This window comes from Gadus chalcogrammus, chromosome 15, assembly GCF_026213295.1.
Source record: "Gadus chalcogrammus isolate NIFS_2021 chromosome 15, NIFS_Gcha_1.0, whole genome shotgun sequence".
In the NCBI taxonomy this organism is placed as follows: Eukaryota; Metazoa; Chordata; class Actinopteri; order Gadiformes; family Gadidae; genus Gadus; species Gadus chalcogrammus.
In genome coordinates this window covers 3,561,552-3,580,244 of record NC_079426.1, presented here as the reverse complement: position 1 = coordinate 3,580,244, position 18,693 = coordinate 3,561,552, and the positions used below count along the sequence as shown (strand labels likewise).

Below are 18,693 nucleotides of genomic sequence, written 5' to 3'. Positions count from 1 at the left end.
ACACACACAGTCACACACACAGTCACACACACCTGGGCCAGCTGTAGTAGCCCCAGTGCGTCTTCTCCACGAACACACAGCTCTCCCAGTCCTGCTGGGTCTGTGGCAGGCTGTCTTTGTGGTACTGGAGCCACTGGTTGTCCGGTCGGTCCCCAGCGGCCAGACCGCTCGGCAGCTTCCCCCCGCCTGGGGTAGGGAGGAGGGCAGAGGGGACGTCAGACACGCACCAGAGCCGACGGCGGTTATTCGTTAAGTGTGACTCCTGCTTACAGAGCTCCAGGGGGTCGACCGGCACTTTTTTATGGGGTCTCTTCAGTTGCTTCATGATCCCTGCCACGGCCGATATCGCCACCTGGTGGAGGGAAAGGGAACAGCTCAAACAGAACGTCTCTAGAGAAATAGGATGAAGGGGATCTCCAGAGTGTCTGAAGAATAGTGTGTGGTCTGGGGTGGTTAACTAGATAGATAGGATGCTAGTTTATAACTACTTTTATATTGTGCTCGATTTTTATATCTGGTAAGTAGGATACTGTTTATTATTGTTTAAAATATTATTGTTTTTTGAGTTACTTACATTTTATATCTTATTGTTTTATAGGATACAGAAAAGTTATATTTATAAATTTGTAGCAGCTTAAACGAGTAGTTTGAACTTTTCAAACTGTTAAATATGTGAAAGCTTGGTTAGAACTGCCACTCCCTCTCGCTGCAATGACGATAAAAAGGAATCCTATTCTCCACTATAAAGGACGCATTGCATCACACCAGGTGTGGTGCCCTTCGCCACAGTTTCGTCTCGTCATGTGTGCACCATGCATCTAGCCTGGCTACTGCCAGACCAAGCTCCATCGTAGATTGAGCTTGGTCTGGGGAGGCTGTTGTTATTTTCTTCAGCAGAGGAGGCGTGATCAACGGGCCTATTTCAACTGACTCTGTACGCGATTGGCTGCTTGCCGTCGCTTCCCTGTCGTCGTTGTGTTAAACCAGCCAATAGCGCGCCAGGGGGAAAGGCCCAGCTTGGTGATTGGCTCCCACGAAAACATATCGGAATCAGAATCAGGGGGGGGGGGGGGGCGCCCAGTCTACCGTTCATCACCTTGCGGACCAGCAGGGAGTCGTGGTTGAGGCTCTTGACGAAGAAGAGCACGGCGGGAGCGGGCAGCGGCAGGTCGTCCCTCAGGAGCAGCGAGAGGAAGCCGATGGCGATGTGCTCAAACTTCCACGGCCTGGTGGAGAGCCACAAGCTGTGTTAGCGCACGCAAGCTCAAGACACATCCTGTCGTGTGGGTAGCATCGCACAGGGATTCATTCCACTCACATGTCTCTGTTGCTGATGCCGTCCAGCAGATCAGCGACTAGCCTTTCATATTTCCTAGAAAAAGAGAAAGTGTTGTCTGGATGTCTTTTCTCGGAGAGTACACGTCATGCAGACAGGGGTAGGCATTGTACTCATGAGGGCATGGCTACGACCAAACCATTACAATTAAGCACTCGCCTGCGCCTTTTAAGCGCAGATTAACTCCAGGGAACAGATACAGACGGATGACTTCAAGGATGGAGCCCGGAGGGGCGATGCGGTCTAACGATGTCCTCACCCCTCTGAATCAGTGTTCTTGTTCTGCTGCGTCTTCCGTCCCACGGCCAACTCCTCCTCCGTGGGTACGGGCTGGGGAGGGACAGGCTTCCCGGCCACCATCAGTCTACTAGCCACCGCGATGCACGCCTCGGGAACCTAAGGCGAGACAGCAACACATCACAATTCCACATTAGAAATATTCCCTCACTTCTGTTTACATTTCCTCAATTGATTCCATGAGACATCTTGGTTTTTAAAGACAGACTTGAGAATAGGACCGCAAGTCGGGGGCTAGAATAGGATCGTCTTTATTGTCCCCGAGGCGCAATTTTGTTTGCAAACAGTAGTCGACACGGCCAATACATGTCATAAAATAAAAAAAAATAAAAAAAATATGGAATGAGATATAAAGGGTTCATCAGTTCTTGTTAAAGTGTGTGTGCTATAGCAGCTAGGCCTACAGCTTGTTTAAAAACCCAACAGCTAAAGGAACGAATTATCTCAGATAACTATTTGATTTGGCCCACCTATGGAAAGTGTACTGCATGGCACTGGGCAATTTGGGGTCTCTCTCTCTCTCTATCGCACACTCACCGAGAAGTCGATGCCGATGGTCTCGTACTGCCGGTGGATCTTGTCTGCCAGGTCGTCAAACAGGCGCACGATGGAGGGCTTCTCCAGGGACATGGCGGAGCTGAGCCCCGAGTGCACGATGGCCGGCCACGTCAGGGTGATGCAGTCCCAGTCGTGCAGGTTGGCGAGGCACACGCCGCTGTGGTTCCCCAGGAGACAGTACAAGGCGCCCTGCGGACAGAGGCACGCGCGCGGGGGGTCAGTTGAACAGCCGAGGTGGGAACACATCCGTTACCTAGCCGTAGGCTTCCTTTGCCGAGAATGAATTTGCCATCAGTTTCATAAAAGATAGTTATCATAGTATAATGATTAGTGATCGAACAATATATCTGCCGGACGATATTATCGGCTGATATTTGCAGATTTTTACGTGTATCGGCATTTGCCGATGCCGAAGAATATCGGTATCGGCGGCGTATCGGTCAACTGCTAAGACTGATGAAAAAATCGGTATCAGTCCTAAAAAAATCCATATGGGTCTATCCCTAATAATGATGTCTGACCCGCACAAGTCATTAAGAAAAGAAAGGGCCAATAAGAGAAGTGGCAGGGATGTAAACTGAGGTGAGAGCATTGATTGATAGAAATAATCCCACGTCTCAACAGACCCTACGCAGTTTGAACCGAGTCTGACCGCGGATTCGATTGTTATTATTCGGCATCCCTCTCATTCCTCCTCAGCGGTACATACTTTGAATTGCTGCTGCGTGACGTCTCTGCGGTTGGGTTTGAGGAACTCCAGCACGTGGGGGATGAGGTCTCGGCAGCAGAAGTTGTAGGTTCCCAGAGCGGTGAAGAAAACCCCCTGGGCCCGACTCCGCACCTGGCAGGAGGAACGGCCGGCAGCCCAAGGTCAACACGTCAGTCAAGAGCCGGCAGGGGCTTGGCACTAAGTGCTAACCCCTTGTGGAGTCGCAGAGTGTGTTACGAAAACACACCGCCGCGTTGACGCCTCACCTGGCTGTACGTGCTGGTGGAAAGTCTCAGCAGATCCTTCATGAGGTCCTGGTGAACGCTCCTGTACTGGCAGCCTTCCATCGTCAGCTTACGTAGCTGCAAAGTGACGGCCGAGAGAATGCAATGTTTACGTATGTGGGGGGGAAGGGGGGGGAGCATGACTCATTTGTGGCGTTACCCGTCGCCCCACGAGGAGCTTATGTACCTCGTGTTGGAGCATGACTCTGTCTATGAGCAAGGCCCTGATGTGTTGCTTTCTGCCGTGAAGCTGAGAAGGAAAAATGGTACATCATTAAATTGACACGCTTCGTCATTTATAATTGACACGCTTCTGCGGTTGCACGCAGACGTCAGGATGCCTCGAAGAAACTCGCTCACTCTGTTCTCCATCGATTTCTTCACCAGGTTGAACCTCTTCCAGCGGGAGTCAAACTCGTGCTTGTGGGAGCCTTTGAAGTGCAACAGGTCACTGATGATCTGTGCAAAGACGCAGATGTAAGAGAGGTCACCGTACAGCAGCACGAGAATCGTTTCATGTTCACGGTCTCGGCCCCTTCTCTTTACAAAGGATGTCAACAGCCCGCTCTTCAATCCTGCTTTACCTTGATTATGGAGAACAGGGACTTGGTGTCGTCCTCAGAGTGCTCCAGGATGTAGTCTGAAACAAACAGGGGAAGAGCCGTTGTTTACTTGGATGAGAGACATGATATCTAGGGGGTGTGGCGATTCACTCAGCTCACGATTCGATACGATACACGATATCGGGTTCACGATTCGATATCATAACGATGTTTTGAACAAAACTTGAATGAAGAAAATGTATGTTGTTTATTTTAGACACAAAATATGAAAAACAATGCCATTTGCCCTATGTTTCCATTTCTTGTGAAATTGTGTTATAGTAACATGGTAAAGACTAATCATCATGTCATAAATGGCAATAAACAAAAAGTTTTTTCTTAGTCTATTCATTTTTAAGTGCAAACTTATATCCATAAATAAAGTATGAAAAAAACATTCAAACTTACGAAGCAGCTGCCTCATCACACGACAGATGGCGTCCCTGTAGTTCTCCCTGGACACATCTGCAGACAGGGAGCGACACGGTTAGTCCACAGGACTTGGGCGCTACCACTACACTATGTGGAACACGACCTTGGCTTTTTCCGCCCGGTTCCCCTTGAGGCCCTTACCGTACTCCCTACCGATGTAGAGGCGAGTCTCCTCCAGATTCACCATACTCTGAACCCTAGGGATGAGAGGAGGTGGCGCAAAGTCATGCGTGACCGTCACAAGTGGTTGAACTGAGAATAGAAGGTCCTTTGGTCAAGAAATATTAAAAGCGAGGAAGGGTCCCCTATGCTAGGAATAGAGATCGTAAAAACAGGAATGAAGGGGAAGCTCATTTGTTTGAGCTGTTAAAATGCATTAATGCACTAGACCACTTTGAATGGTTCCCTAGATAATCTCCCTCTTGCCTCTCCACCCTAAACACTAATCGTGGCATAATTCGTTGCTGGCGCTTGACTCCTCTTCGGTGAATAGTGTTGTGTGTACACATTTGTATTGCAGCCGCTCACAGTTCAGAGACTGGCTCTCCTTTCAGGGGAGGCATCAGGCTCCCAGCTCCCAAGAGGCAGTGCTGAACGATGGCCAAACTCTGCAGGACGTCCTCCCTGGAACCCACCAAGTTAACCACCCGTTAAAACCGCATCCATCAGCACAGATAAAAACGTTCATAATTCATAACAGCAGATATTAACGAGGTGGTTGATTCATTACCGGCTCATCTCCAGCTCTCCCTGCGAGAACCTCTGGAGGCGCTGCAGTTCCGGCTGGAGGATGAGGTCCAGGATGTAGAAGGCGAACGAGGTCTCCTCCACGCAGGGCACGTGCCACTGGATGTCAAGGTTCCACAGGTCCCCGGGCCGGCCCCAGTCCTGCACGTCGGGCGACGACGCAAAAGCACAAAGAGACACCGATCAGTGCTGGGTCACACTGTGTGTGGTGTGACTCGACTGAGAGTCATGCCTGGCGAGGAGTCAAATCTCGTTTGGACTTCTTATTATTATTAGGTACAATACCCCGGAGAGAATATAGCACCACTAGAGTCAAGTTGTACGACCATGGTCACAGCAATTTGGATTGACCCGTTCACTTGGCAGACTCTCTTTCTTTATGGAAGCGGAGGATGCTTTATGAATGGCTGATTAAACACAACCCATTGTAGGTCTGCACTACAGCCATCTATTCTGAGAACCAGCCAGAAAGGAAGCTCGTCTTGTCCACTATGCAGAAAAGAGGTTAACCACCTTAGAAACCCACTAAAACGGAAACGTTTTGGATTTCGACAATAAAGACAAACATAAGCCCTTTTTGTGTCTGAGTGGACACTTTTAGTATTTTGCAGTGGACTTCCTTTGTGTCGCATGGGGTGTGGTTTGCATCATTTGTTGCTTTCCTAACAGATCCGTTGCTATATTGGAGAGCTTTGTATAATACTCTGCCCTGTTTGGTATACACAAGAATGTGATACAATGCATTCCACTTGCATCAAATAAATACTGGGTGCAAGCGCTCTGCAAGAATTCTGCTGTATAATACGGAAATACCACATTTAAGTTTCAAATGTTGACAGTTTCAGAGTAGCACATTTGAAAGACAAAGGGGCACCAAGCCTGTAAAGAATCTAAAGAACCGCAATTAGTAAGGGTGCAGTTTCAAGAAGAGTCTTTTTTACATTAAGATTTCTTTAGCTGTGAATAACATGCAACCCCTTATCCGACTCTGTGCGCGTGCGTGCGTGCGTGCGTTACCCTGATGGGCAGCCGGTCCCTGGAGTGCTGGTGGAAGCCACCGGGCATGCTGCAGTACTCGGTGGGGTAGATGAGTGCGGTGGAGCGAAGGATGTGGTGGAGCATGTTGCAGGCCAGGGTGTAGCCCTGCTTGCACTTGAGGCGAAGAGTGAGCTGCAGGATCTGCACCAGCTGTGTCCGGTAGGGCAGGACCTTGTCCCCGTCCACACGGGTCACCTGGAAGGGGGGGGGGGGGGGGGGGGGGGGGGGTGGAGAGATGGCCATCGTGAGCGTCCAGCAAACTCAGATCTTGTCAAAAGGTTATTGCTTGTTCCATCTACATTTAAATTTTGGATACTTCTGCTAATAATTTCTCACTACGTGTATTTAATAATGTATTAGTACTACAGTATTGCATTTTATAACCGTATGATATAATATATTAGTATTATATTAATGTATCTGGTTCTGATACGAGTTATGGAATAGAATATAATTCTTTATTGTCATTGCACAGGATACAAAGAAATTGGATGGCAGCCCTCTGGGTGCTTTATAAAAATAGATATAGTTATGTATAAAATATAAAACAATACTTTGCTGTTGTGATTTATGTTTTCTTTCAGGTTTTGTCTGCACTAGTAGATGGGTTGGGGGCTGCAGCAGGCAAGCATTCCCCGGCAGTGGACTTGTCCTTGCATGTGCACAATGAACTAAGTTTCTCGGGCTCCAACATACCTCGGAGAGCAGCTGGAGATTCCACAGCAGCTCCTTGTCCAGCTCCTCCTCTTTCAAAACCTCCTCATCTGGGGAAGCGATGCAGTGTGCAGAGAATGACTAACCAGGAAGCTCCCCAGATTGTGCTGCATTGGTCTAGTGTGCGCGGTTTCAGATGTGCTTTAATGCAAGCGTTGGAAAACGACTGATCCAAGCCATTCGCAACGTTGCTTTATTGGAACTGATGTACTGTGAGCTGCTGCTTGACCAGTGTGGATGAGGCGGGACGCCAATACCGTTCGCGTGTCTCTGGTGAATATGACTCGTCCACTTACTGACAGCTATCTGGTTTATGGCGTTGCAGCAGTGCGGCACGAAGCGCTTCAAGGCCTCCACGGGGTTACACTGCGAACAGGAGAAGCAGAGGCGTGAGAACCGCGACAACGCAAGGAGACGCTAGCTGTCCGTCTGCCTGTGTGTGTGTGCGTGTAAGTGTGTGTGCGCGTTACCTTGGAGGCCGCCCTGCACATGTCCGCCACCATCCTCCCAGCCACACGGGTCTCAAAGATGTTGGTGGTGGCGAAGTTGAACACCTTTTTCAGCGCCACCTGCACAAATCAAACCAGACACGTGTCAATATACTAGAAGGTATCAATCAGTGTTTCCCCCAGCAGTGTATGGTTAAGGCGGCCCCCTTAACAACAATAGGGCCCCGCCTTGACTACCAATGTATAAAAACATATATCTATATAAAAAAGTTGTTTTTTATTTCTTTTCATATATTTGTTTTTATTATTATGCAATCACAAGTAGAAGTTCAAAACTCTCGTAGGGAAAGAAAACATACTTCCACCAACTATAAATTGGTGGAAGTATGTATAAATAAAGGTAAATAATGCATCGGTAATACTGAAACGGCGGTCCATTTTCTGGGGGAAACACTGATCAACACACTAGATAGGTGTGTGTTACAGACAGAGAGCCAGACAGAGAGAGCACAGGAGAGAGAGAGAGCGCAGGAGAGAAGGAGCGATGGAGATGAGGAGGAGCAGAAAGACAGAAATAGAGAAGGGAAGGTAGGCGGGAAGGCGAGACTCGCCTTGAAGATCTCCAAGGAGCACTGGGTGAGGATGGTGCTGAAGGTGGAGGAGAGGCCCAGCTCCACCAGGCTCTCCAGGTGAGTCATCTTCTCCGTCTCCGTCTCCTCGCGAGTCTGCTCCAGAGTGCTGCTGTCTATCAGCGCAAAACACCTTGAAGAACGCACACACAGAGTTATTTACTGCCCCAGCTCCTGATAATAAATCAATCAATCAATCCTTTATTTAACCAGTAGGAAAACTCATTGAGATTAAAAACTCTGACAAGAATGACCAGGCCACGAAGGCAGCACTATGATAAACCACACTCAGCATCAGTTATTATAAAATACAAGATTAGGGACTATTAACACTATGTAACACACATAAACATTGAAAGGGGACAATGGAATTCAATGGATTGTACAAAGAAACTGTGTTAATGCTTTGCTAAACCAAGTAGTTAACACGTTTGTTTTTCATCAACCCTACAGAACCCAAAAATATCCAAGCAGCAAGAAATAAGATTAAAATACCTATCCATGAACTGAAGGACAAAGTCTTCAAATTCCGCTGAAGCTGAGCACAGCTTTCGCTCCACCTGAAATGCCGAAGGAGATTACAGATGTAACAATGCAATCCGGCTCCGGGGCCATGACTGCCGCCACGGTCAACAAAGACACAAACACACTTGCTAAGAGTGACTCACCTCCGTCAGGTCTGTCCGCTCATGCAGGGCAGAGGAGCAGTCGACCAAAGGCACCAGCGTCACAAACGTAGCGATGAACTGGAAGGTTATCTGCAGGGTCAGGGGTGATGACGTTCAGAGATTAACAGGCTGTCCTGGCTTCACTAAAACATCCGTATCCTGTATCATTTCTCAAAATGACGTCCGTGCATGGGTTCTACCCGGAGCACCGGAGCTCTGTGATCAGCGGGGGGGGGGGGGGGTGGGGGGGGGGAGAGAAACGGGCGGGACACCCACCATGCACTTGCTGAAGTCGTTGGGGTCGACCCCAGGCAGGGCTCGGACCAGCAGGGGCAGCATGTGAGTGGGCCCCTCGGGGAAACGCTGGCCCCCAGACACAAGGCTCCGGGCCACGCCGATCATGCAGCTGAGGGTGGCAGTCAGCTGGTGGGGCTCCGTCAGGGTCTCCATGGCGGGGTAGGTCCTGTCAATCAAAGACCACATTCATCATCATCATCATCATCCTCAACGTCATCATCCTCCTGAGAAGGAGGAGGTAAGGATGATAAGACGGACATTGTACCGTCTGTCCTGTGAGTTTCATTAGGAGTAAAAACGTATTGAAAATACATTATCGTAAATCTTCCGAGGGAACAAATGATTGACACTTCTAACGATGTTCAATGTTGAAATGCTCAAATTTAAAATAAAGTACCAAAACGTTCCAACGTATTTTATCGTATACATCTGATGGTTGACACATTAATCTATACATTGTGCAAACTGGGAGCAATGGAAGGTTGGGGACGCATGTGGTAGAGGCCTTTGGGAAATGGAAAATCAAAAGGAATTACGTCATGGTCACACCGTCCAAGTTGTTGTATAAATATCATTGCCCGGAGAAACCAAAGTCAGACAACCATTCATATCTTCAGTGTTTGTCGTTGTCTATTGTAGTTCTTTCAATTGTCTCTTTTTCCTCTCCCTGACTGTAGGCAACCAATGAGAGCTCATCAGATTTCACCGTTTTCCACACATGTAATGGAGAATAATGTAATCCTATTCCTCCTCTTGTAATCAAGAGGCATAAGAGTTCACCATTCCCAAAACACAACAGGTCTGAAGCACCACTTTAAAAACAAAGCGTCACCAGCCCAACTCACTCAGTCTTCAGAAATGGAAGGACAATGGAATCAAGGGGCCTTAGGGTTTAAATAAAAACAACCACATCAACACTAAGTCATACACACTCTTCTAACTTTCCAAACACTTAAAGTGAAAACATTCCAACTCACAATAAAGAAAAAAAAAAAAAAGAAGGAATCAAATGGAATCGCCAAGGAAACACGTCAATAACCACCACCGTGTGCTACAGCACCCCCCCCCCCCCCATCACCACTCACTTCTCCAGCACCGGGGGGATGACCAGCTCGGGCCTCATGAGGGCCAGGTTCTGCAGGGCCTGGGCCGCGTCGAGGCTGCCCGTCTTGCTGAACATGGCCAGCAGCACCGGCTGCATCATGCTCTGCACAAAGTCCGTGATGTTCTCCTCCGTGAGCTTGTGGCTCTCAGGCACCGGCGTGAGCCAGGTGGGCTTGCGGTAGCGCTCGCGGTGCAGACGCCGCACCACGGCGGCGGGAAGCCTCTGGAGGAGCTTCATCAGCTTCATCTGGAGGAGAGGAGCAGACGGAGGAACGCATTGTGAGACATAGGGCAGAGAGTGCCAGGGTACGGCCGCCTGGCCTTCAGAAGAGACAGGACGCACTGAGCTGTAAGGGAGGGTAGCAGAGAACCATGTGGAGGACACGGACACACGGACACACACACACACACACACACACACGCTTAAAGATTATACTGAATGTCTATCTTTCATCGAGGAAATGGAGACTCTTGTTTTGCGGGGGTTTGTGTTTTGATTGCATGGCAGGGGTTCGTGTTTTGATTTACGTGTAACCTACACTTTAGTATCTGTGTTCTCTGGGACCCGCTATCCATTCGAGTGGATACATTTTGTATTAAGCAGCATGAGTAATGCGAGTCACTGTCAACTGATTTGTGATTCCATTTAATTTGTTGGAGATTGATTGTCTTTTTGGGAAGCATGCTTACAATGAAGGAATGGTGGCATTCCTGTATTTATTCTGGCATGAAAATCTATAAAGGGCGAGTAATTGATATACTATTGTTTCGGGTTTTTTTGGGGGGTGGGTGCATTCCTTCAATAAGAGATTATTCGCACGCAGAACAGATTGCAAAACACTGTTTACATGAAAGGAGAATGCTGCTGAGAGAAATATTGTCGCTTAGGTTTCCCGGCACTAGTTCAGAGAGTAAACACTGAACTTCCCCCTGGAAAAGATTACATGTCTTGTCTATGAACACGGATCCCGGAGTGGATGGAGGGGGCGAGTGGGCCCTGAAAAAAGAAAGGCATGTAGCATGATCCTAATGACTTTTAATAGCACCCCCACGGTGCTGTAAACACACTCATGTCATTTCCTATCACTCCGGGTTTTCTGGAAGCTACAGAATCTTTCTGGAAAACTCCAGAAGATTTTTCTATGATCCATTTTTTTCTTTAGTGAAATGGTTTCTTCCATTGTCCACGAACACATAGGAAGAAGTGAAAAACACCTCACCAGCCAGCGGCCATGATTGGAGGGGTGGAAGAAGGAGGTGATGCTGTTGAAAAGGCCACTGAGCTGGGCCTGGGCTTGCTGGCTCGGTCCTCCCTGGATGTTATGAACAGCAGATGTTATGAACAGCAGATGTTATGAACAAGGCACGATAAGCTTATATGATAAGAAGAGGCCGCTGTGAAAGCCATTCACTGACCAGTAGGGATGAAACCCAGAGGACTACGTGGCTGATGTCGTAGGCATTGGCTGCGTATCGCTGGACCAGCATCTGACTGCTCCCCACAGGGAGATTCAGACTCCTCAGGATTCGGGTGAAAATCTATAATGGGAGACGAAACATTAAACACACGTTTTTGTAATTGCTGGAAATGACGGTTCTCATATCTAAAAGAGGGTGTGTTGTCATACATCTTTGAGTTTTGGTGAAGTGCAAAGTGAACGCTCTGCAACACATGTAATACCGGTATATTAAGAAATAGTTCAGGTCTCAAAAAATGTGACTACAGAGTTGCATACACATGACGCAATGCATCCACCTGTGACCATTAATCATGTCAACAGACGGCAGAAAGTTGGTTTCTCTGGCAGCAAGGTTATAAACCCCATCAGCCCGTGATTAGCACGCGGTGGCACAAACACCCAAATAAACAAGGTTGCGGATGACAGCAATGATTTGCACGGAGGGGAGTGAATGCTCCGCTAACCTTTGGGATGTAAGGGTCCCAGTCGATGTAGCCGATGTTGTCGTTGGCCAGGCGGGCAAAGAGATTGACCAGATGCTGCAAAGCGAAGAAAAGATAGAACTCACACACTGGGAACATGGTTAACCTTGTAGAGCATGCACTAGAGGTCTTCAAGGGCACAAGATGATCCAAAATTATCCTTTCCCGGGTGTTTACCGGGCGAATTAGATTAGAGATTTGAAAACGAATTAACAGATTTTTTTTGGATCCGATCATTTTGATCTCGGATCCTAGGGTTCAGGTAGACCCGTGGTCCTCTAGCCTGCACCACTCCATTCCATTCATTCACTGCTATGAACAAGTAGGAGAACGCATGTACTCACCACCTCCCAGCTGGGGAGATTTTGCACAGAGGCCCACAAGCCGGTCAGCTCATCGAACCACAACCTGTCAGAACAAGAATCTCTCAGTAAAAAGGCTCCACACCCGTGTGCTAGATCCCCATATGCGTCCATTGTGGATGCTGTTTTAAGTGGGACTGTGTCTCCTCACTTGAAGCCCTTGTGGTGGAGGTGTGGGGGCAGGGTGGTCGGCAGGAAGAGGTCAAAGTAGCTGATGGCTCTCTGCATGGTGACGTCGAAGGGGCAGAGCAGCGGCCTCCACTCCTCCAACATCTCCTGGGTGGCCGACTCTGGGAAATATCTAGAAAGGGAGACGTACATGCGCATGAGCACTGGCTTCTTTCCCTTTGGTTATAACGTGGATAGTTCCGGTCCTTCATTCTGACTGCCTCAAAACTGTTGTGAAATACTCAAGACGCCACCTGTGAGCGCATAACAACTGACCTCCAGTATTAATCCGCCACCAACATACCAAGTATGCTAGCCTGGTTTAACCCTTTGCATCTTGCCTAACGATGCCCCAGAGCTGAACTAAAACCACCGCAACCCATCTCGTGGCTCATTGCTTCATTTTACATGACGTCAATGCAGGATCTCCATCTGATGAAGAAATTACCGAGACATACACCCAATATTGGAAATGTATGGCAGCTGTCGCAGGAGGACGTCAACAGTGTGTTTATGGAGCCTTGTGTACTAACAGACACCTAAGTGTTGTACTGCCGCATTGTCCGGAGGCTATCAAGGGCAGTGGGAACAAAGGCCATATGTGTAAAGGGAAGCGTGTGAAGGTTAGACTAGCCAAGAGTTTTCCCAGTATCGTTTCTTGAATAAATCCTGCGGCACAAGAAAGCTCAGCCTCACTCGTGGCTGATTTTACGCGTTCATCATGTGCTCCTGTAAAACCCAGGGTGCCCATTCAGCACGCCGCCTCTGTGGACGACTTGAGGGCCTTTTGTTGGCCGCTGCCAACGCAGCGCACGTCCCAGAGCCCCGTCCACACACAGTGGCACTGCAGCCTGCCGTACAATCACTCTCCCCTCTCGTAGTGACAGGAAACTGTCACACGACCGAATTAGACGAGATAATAGGATTATCGGCCTAAGTGCAAGCTGAGAGACGCTGCCCTGGCACTTGAGACATGTTCCGCCACGGATATGCACACACGACGGCGGCCGCCACAACGGAGGACCTGCTGATGGGGGCGAAGCCGCGTTTTGTGTGGCGTAAACGTCCTGAGTGAGACAGGATATAAAGGCTGCTTCACTGACTGTAGTGTATGAAGTGTAGTGCAATACATGCAAAATAGGAGGGCAAAAGTGTAGTGCATTTTTTGATGATTCCAGGCTTCATAAGGGGAATACTTTTGCAAGTTCTGGTCAACTTAATACATAAAGAGAACAATAAACAACTATTGATTAAGGGATTAAAAACAGCCATGACTACAGGGACAGACAGGCCCAGGGAGGTGAACCTGTGATATTCCAATATAGTTTCTAACTATATTAAATACTTGCAACTCACAGCAAAGCGACTGACAGCGATTGACAGTAAATGCTTCACTTTCAGGGGATATTTGTTAAGTTAACAGGCAACATTTTTAAATATCCTTCATGACAGGTCACTGCTAATAATGGTGTTAATATTATTGCATTCTACAGTATATTGGATAGGACAGAAGTGACGCAACATGGGATCTTGTTTATATAATGCTACAATGTGATTGGACAACACCAAAAAGCCGTACTTGGCCATGACGTCCCCCCCGATTCCCCCAGGGTATGATAAGCTCCTCCCTACGGTTTGCTGTGTGCAGTCCATTGTAAGCGATGACTTTGCATAACCAAAATCCTACAAGTCAATCACGCCGAAATTTTGCCAAGAAATTGTCCACACAGAACCACAACCATGTGACCATTCAAATAGAAATCAAACAATGAAATTATGAAACATTGTAAGTAAGCAAGATGTACTCACGGTCTGCAGCTCTTGACTAGCGTTTTCAGAACATTTTCCACAGAGCTGGAAAGAAAAGAGAGAAAGAGGAACACGGTGAGATGCCAACACCAAAATACCACGTTAAATCAACATGAACAGTTCTGGAGAAACAATGACCACACCAATGCAATTAGACTGAGTCTGACTGCATGCACACATCAATTCCTTCCACAGCTCATCAGTGTACAGTGAAACACCGTAGATAAAAACACGAACATAAGGGACAGGCGTGTAGTAAGTAAACAGTGAAACAATGAAGCTACAACACTAAGGATTTATGTCACAAAATAACCCAAAAAAATTGGATTGCTGTCACAGATTGTTAACACAACCATTTCCCCTAACTCATGGAGCAATAGCATGGATCTATGCTGTTTGTCAACACTTGGTTGACTTACAGCAATAAGAAGCTGTTTGGAATGTGTATCTGCTTCTGTTTATCTGCCAGAACTGATTAAGCTTTGATACGTCTGTGAACTCTTAAACTGTTTATCCTCAACCATTGGCTGGCAAAGGTACAATTCTGGTCACATGACATGGCTGAAAGCTCTAGACACATCACCCTAAATACCCCCCCCCTATAACTACTACAATGCCTGGCTACAACCTCCCCACCCCTCAACCACAACAACAGTTTCACCTCATCCATGCATTTCCAGAGGAGCTTCAATGAAAGGTAGTCAGATCCAGGGTGCCCTCTACAATATTCCCATACAAACATTTCGCATATAGGTTTGGCTCGATGTTTTACTGCAATGTGGTCCATAAAACAAGCCTACCAGCCAGAATACAGCTAACCTCAAGTTCAAATCAGTGCTGAAATGAGTGTGAGCCATCCTATTGCGAAAACACAGAGGCTAGGGGCTACCAAGAGATGAATCCCAACATAATACACTATGACCAAGAGCAAACCCTAAACAACTGTGTCAGGAACCTCCCCGTTATCCTTGGAAGTTTATAATTGGGCTCTAGACTATCTTTAGAAGCAGGGTGTTCAGCCATCACTATCATACAAGCAGGTGAGCCAAAAACCTAGTGAACAGACGTGAAAGCACTGTGGGTGTGTGAGTGGTTTCCGGTGTATTTCTTTACCTCTCACTAGCTTTGTTATGATTTGCTTTGAACAGAAATGTATGTTCAAGACAAATAAATTAAAATAAATTAACATTAAAATGGATATGGTTGAGATGGGCGGTGGGGTAGGAAGAAAGCATTTCAGTTAGCTGCAGTGCGACAGTCTCCAATATGAGTGGAATGTTAACATTGACATGGTATTGATTGTGCTCCCGTTACACTACCAAATTAAAAACGGTGGGGCCTGGTGCATTTGGTGCTTGTTTCGTTCTTTCTTTCTTTTTTTCTCATGCATCATTAAAACAGGTGCCGTAAAAAGGATGATTTCAAAAGTAACAAAAAATAACACAAAGAGAAGGATTGTCCTTACCACCTCTGAAACAATTTTATCATTATGAGTTTAGAGGAAGAGCGAGGCCGTGGAGAACTGAATATGAGAGGAGACAAAGGCATAAAGAACACGTTCAGCACATTCAACATGCTAATCATTTGAAATAGATATAACATGTAGCACAAGGCTAATCACCATCTTGTGCCTGGGTTAAAAGACATGTGTGGCGTCTACGGGCGTCGTGTGACTAAGGCCCGGCTATGAGTGAGTGCAGCTTGTTATTCTGCAACCGTAGCATTCCCCTCAGGGCACGGCAATGACAAACTACCAATGTTTCCATAGCACCATAGAAGAGCACCTCGCACTGCGGGCTGGGAAATGGAGTGAGGGAAGGTGGCCCATTCCGTCACCCATAGTGTTACCATAGTGAGGCGTCATTTGAGGAACATCCAGAGTGTGTTGTGTTAGTGAGGAGTGAGAGTTTTTCTTCCATTGCAGTAAATGAAGAAAAAAAAAAATACATTGCATTTATATGATAATCGGAGATATATAATTAACTGAAATTGAAAGGAGCAGTCATAACTACCTTCCTTGGGGAGATATGTTAAGCCGCTGCTAATTTCAGTGCCATTAATCAAATTTGAGGGATTAATAAAGGCAATTTGAAGAAGTGGGAAATGGTCTGCAATGCTGTGGTGAATAATGAAAGGAAAATCAGGTTATATAAACTCCTTTTCAAAGAGGTCTATGGCGTTCCAGTCCTTTCTCTTTGGTACAGTGTAGTTTCCCGAGCTGAACAAGCACGGAGTCCCTAAAGGGACATGGACCAAACACATTTTGGAAGAAAAAAAACATACTTCGGTTATCCAGAATTAGGTTTTGCTTTCCCCAGATAGCTTGACGCAAAACACGTTTTCCAAGACTTCGCAATAAGCCATGCGAGATATCACAAGACTTGAGTAAAAAAAGAAAAAAGTTAAATGTTGAAAATAACTGATGGATATTAAACGGATGGATAGCCATCTGCCATCTGAAGCCGGAAGCGAAAGGCACAGTCAGCAGTCCAAGTCGCCATGGGTCTAGCGCTAAGCGGTTGATTCGGACCAGGATCCGTCTCTTTTCCCCTCACGATATCATTGCTGCGGCTTTTCAATTTTGATCCAACACCACGGGATCCAGAGTACAGTCCCATTAGTTCCCTGCATCTTAAGACCGCTTTATTACAGAGCATGAATACCCTATATCTTTTTACTTTAACCCGACAAGAACAATACACGGTGGCTCAATCATCAGTTCTTGACATAAAGTTGTGTTGATTAACATTCTTCTGTTGCATACAATCACGCCATTTCCCTGCATATAGAAAAGGACTTTCAAGATAGAGTTGAGCATAATCGAGATTATATCGCCACTTGCCTGTCAAGGCGGTTTTTAATATGATGGTCTTTTGTTAGAACTGACTCAAGTATGTTAGGCCTCTGTATCATGTTTTATTCCGTTGTTCTAATGCATATATAACAATGATAAACCTGCGAACGTTAGATAGAGAATTTTAGGTGTCTAGCGGCTCTCTGAACGACAATTCGAGGCAGTCAACTTCTAGGATACAGCCCTTCTCTGGGTAGCAGAACTTTTTTCCTCCATCATTTTTAAACGTCCCTTTAGAGGAACTGTTAACAGTTTGAGTAATCAGCGGAGAACATAGCTTTATCAGCTTTACAGATAAGGAAAGTGAAACTGTACTTCTGTTTTTTTCAAGTGGGGATAAGCCACTGGGACAATGGAATACCATTTTAGTTTGTCCAATTTAATTGGTAAAACAGTTGACAGACAACTCAGATAATTTCTCGCCATTAACATTTCTGGATTGCTGGGAATAGCCCATCCAATTGGTAACACTTCAGCACCAATACTCAACCAATATCAGAAAGAGTCCCCCTCCCAAAAGACTGGGGCTTACTTGGGGAACCAGTTGAGGCCCAGGTGCTCCGTCTTTGAGTAGAGGATGCGCTCCTGCAGTTCGTACAGTGGCCTCCAGGGCAGCTCCAAGTCCTCCCTTGAGAGTAGCTCTCTTTTTCTGTTGGAGTGATCATTCGGTCAGTCAGCAAAATCTTCAGACAGTTAAATCTGACAGGCTGGACAACTACCGTGAATCTTGAGTGACAAAAATACCACAATTGTGCATGGAATTCTGGCCATAATTAACATGGAGAACAAAGTGTATTTTTATGATTATTATTATTATTACATCATTGTATGTAGATCCTATTTAAAAACTCCCACCAAAGTCTAAAATTGTATTGAAAGCAATGAAGATAAGACCACTGCGTAACCATGCTAGGAGAGTGAGGGAACGCAAGTTTTGATGATGCTGTGGAAAGTAATTCTTACTTGAGGAGGTTGATGAGGAGACGCGCAAGGCCTTGCATCATGCTGATCTCCAGCTTGGGGATAGTGACTAGCTCGTAGAGCAGCTTGATGAAGAGAACATGGTCCTCTTTGCTGAACTTCCGTCCATACAGACGCATGTACCTACACAGCAAGGGTCATAGATTTGAAAGATTAATGGCTGAGTTCAAGCAATGAACAATTCAATGAATACACCATAAAAAGTTCCTCCTGGTCAACACCTGAGGAAAAACGAGGACAACATGGAAACATCGTTGTTTTTACATTATTCAATGGGTAACTTTGGAAGGCGTGCAGCATTGAATACGATTCAAGCATCCTATTGGAATGTATTTTGTTAGTTATATCATTGTTTCATCCACTATATAAACTATAATGTCCCTCATTCAATAGTGAGTGACCTTTCCACATGCTTTTGTTTACAATCCTTGGAAGGATCATGAACAGACCTCCCCTTTCGATTTCCATTTCAAGCAGACCATGACTCACTCTAAAGTGGGCTTTGGCCAACAAGAGGACTGGGAGGGATTCAGGACATGCATGAACCTATGGCATTACAATTTTGTGAACAGAGCAACGACATGGTCCTTCAACTTATCTCTTTCTGTGTGCATTTGAAGATATGTTATTGTATGCAATAAACATTTGAGATATAAATAGGCAACAGTCGAAATAATTAAAAAAAAAAAGTTTATTTAAAAAAGAAAAAGCAT

At 46.4% G+C, this 18,693-nt stretch overlaps 1 protein-coding gene across 4 annotated transcripts in view; it reads right to left on the bottom strand.

The window, feature by feature from the left end:
- The window catches only part of LOC130405008 (proteasome activator complex subunit 4B-like), a 29,874-nt gene that overhangs the window by 10,103 nt on the left and 1,078 nt on the right, over positions 1-18,693 (bottom strand). Inside the window, exons 2-34 of one of the 4 annotated variants that reach the window (XM_056609963.1) lie at positions 17,963-18,103; positions 17,532-17,648; positions 15,611-15,667; positions 14,146-14,190; positions 12,320-12,469; positions 12,151-12,214; positions 11,789-11,863; positions 11,281-11,403; positions 11,085-11,177; positions 9,846-10,111; positions 8,740-8,926; positions 8,464-8,553; positions 8,291-8,355; positions 7,778-7,928; positions 7,188-7,286; positions 7,014-7,083; positions 6,700-6,767; positions 5,983-6,198; positions 4,949-5,106; positions 4,747-4,842; positions 4,360-4,415; positions 4,195-4,251; positions 3,769-3,824; positions 3,545-3,643; positions 3,372-3,434; positions 3,167-3,262; positions 2,901-3,032; positions 2,171-2,380; positions 1,596-1,732; positions 1,319-1,372; positions 1,097-1,226; positions 271-352; positions 33-186 (exon numbers count right to left, since the gene is read on the bottom strand). In XM_056609963.1, coding sequence (XP_056465938.1) covers positions 33-186; positions 271-352; positions 1,097-1,226; positions 1,319-1,372; positions 1,596-1,732; positions 2,171-2,380; positions 2,901-3,032; positions 3,167-3,262; positions 3,372-3,434; positions 3,545-3,643; positions 3,769-3,824; positions 4,195-4,251; positions 4,360-4,415; positions 4,747-4,842; positions 4,949-5,106; positions 5,983-6,198; positions 6,700-6,767; positions 7,014-7,083; positions 7,188-7,286; positions 7,778-7,928; positions 8,291-8,355; positions 8,464-8,553; positions 8,740-8,926; positions 9,846-10,111; positions 11,085-11,177; positions 11,281-11,403; positions 11,789-11,863; positions 12,151-12,214; positions 12,320-12,469; positions 14,146-14,190; positions 15,611-15,667; positions 17,532-17,648; positions 17,963-18,103 — 3,657 coding nt within the window. Of the gene's footprint in view, positions 1-32; positions 353-1,096; positions 1,227-1,318; positions 1,373-1,595; positions 1,733-2,170; positions 2,381-2,900; positions 3,033-3,166; positions 3,263-3,371; positions 3,435-3,544; positions 3,644-3,768; positions 3,825-4,194; positions 4,252-4,359; positions 4,416-4,746; positions 4,843-4,948; positions 5,107-5,982; positions 6,199-6,699; positions 6,768-7,013; positions 7,084-7,187; positions 7,287-7,777; positions 7,929-8,290; positions 8,356-8,463; positions 8,554-8,739; positions 8,927-9,845; positions 10,112-11,084; positions 11,178-11,280; positions 11,404-11,788; positions 11,864-12,150; positions 12,215-12,319; positions 12,470-14,145; positions 14,191-15,610; positions 15,668-17,531; positions 17,649-17,962; positions 18,104-18,693 lie in introns of all 4 variants that reach the window. The other 3 variants (XM_056609961.1, XM_056609964.1, XM_056609962.1) reach the window with 3 other exon arrangements.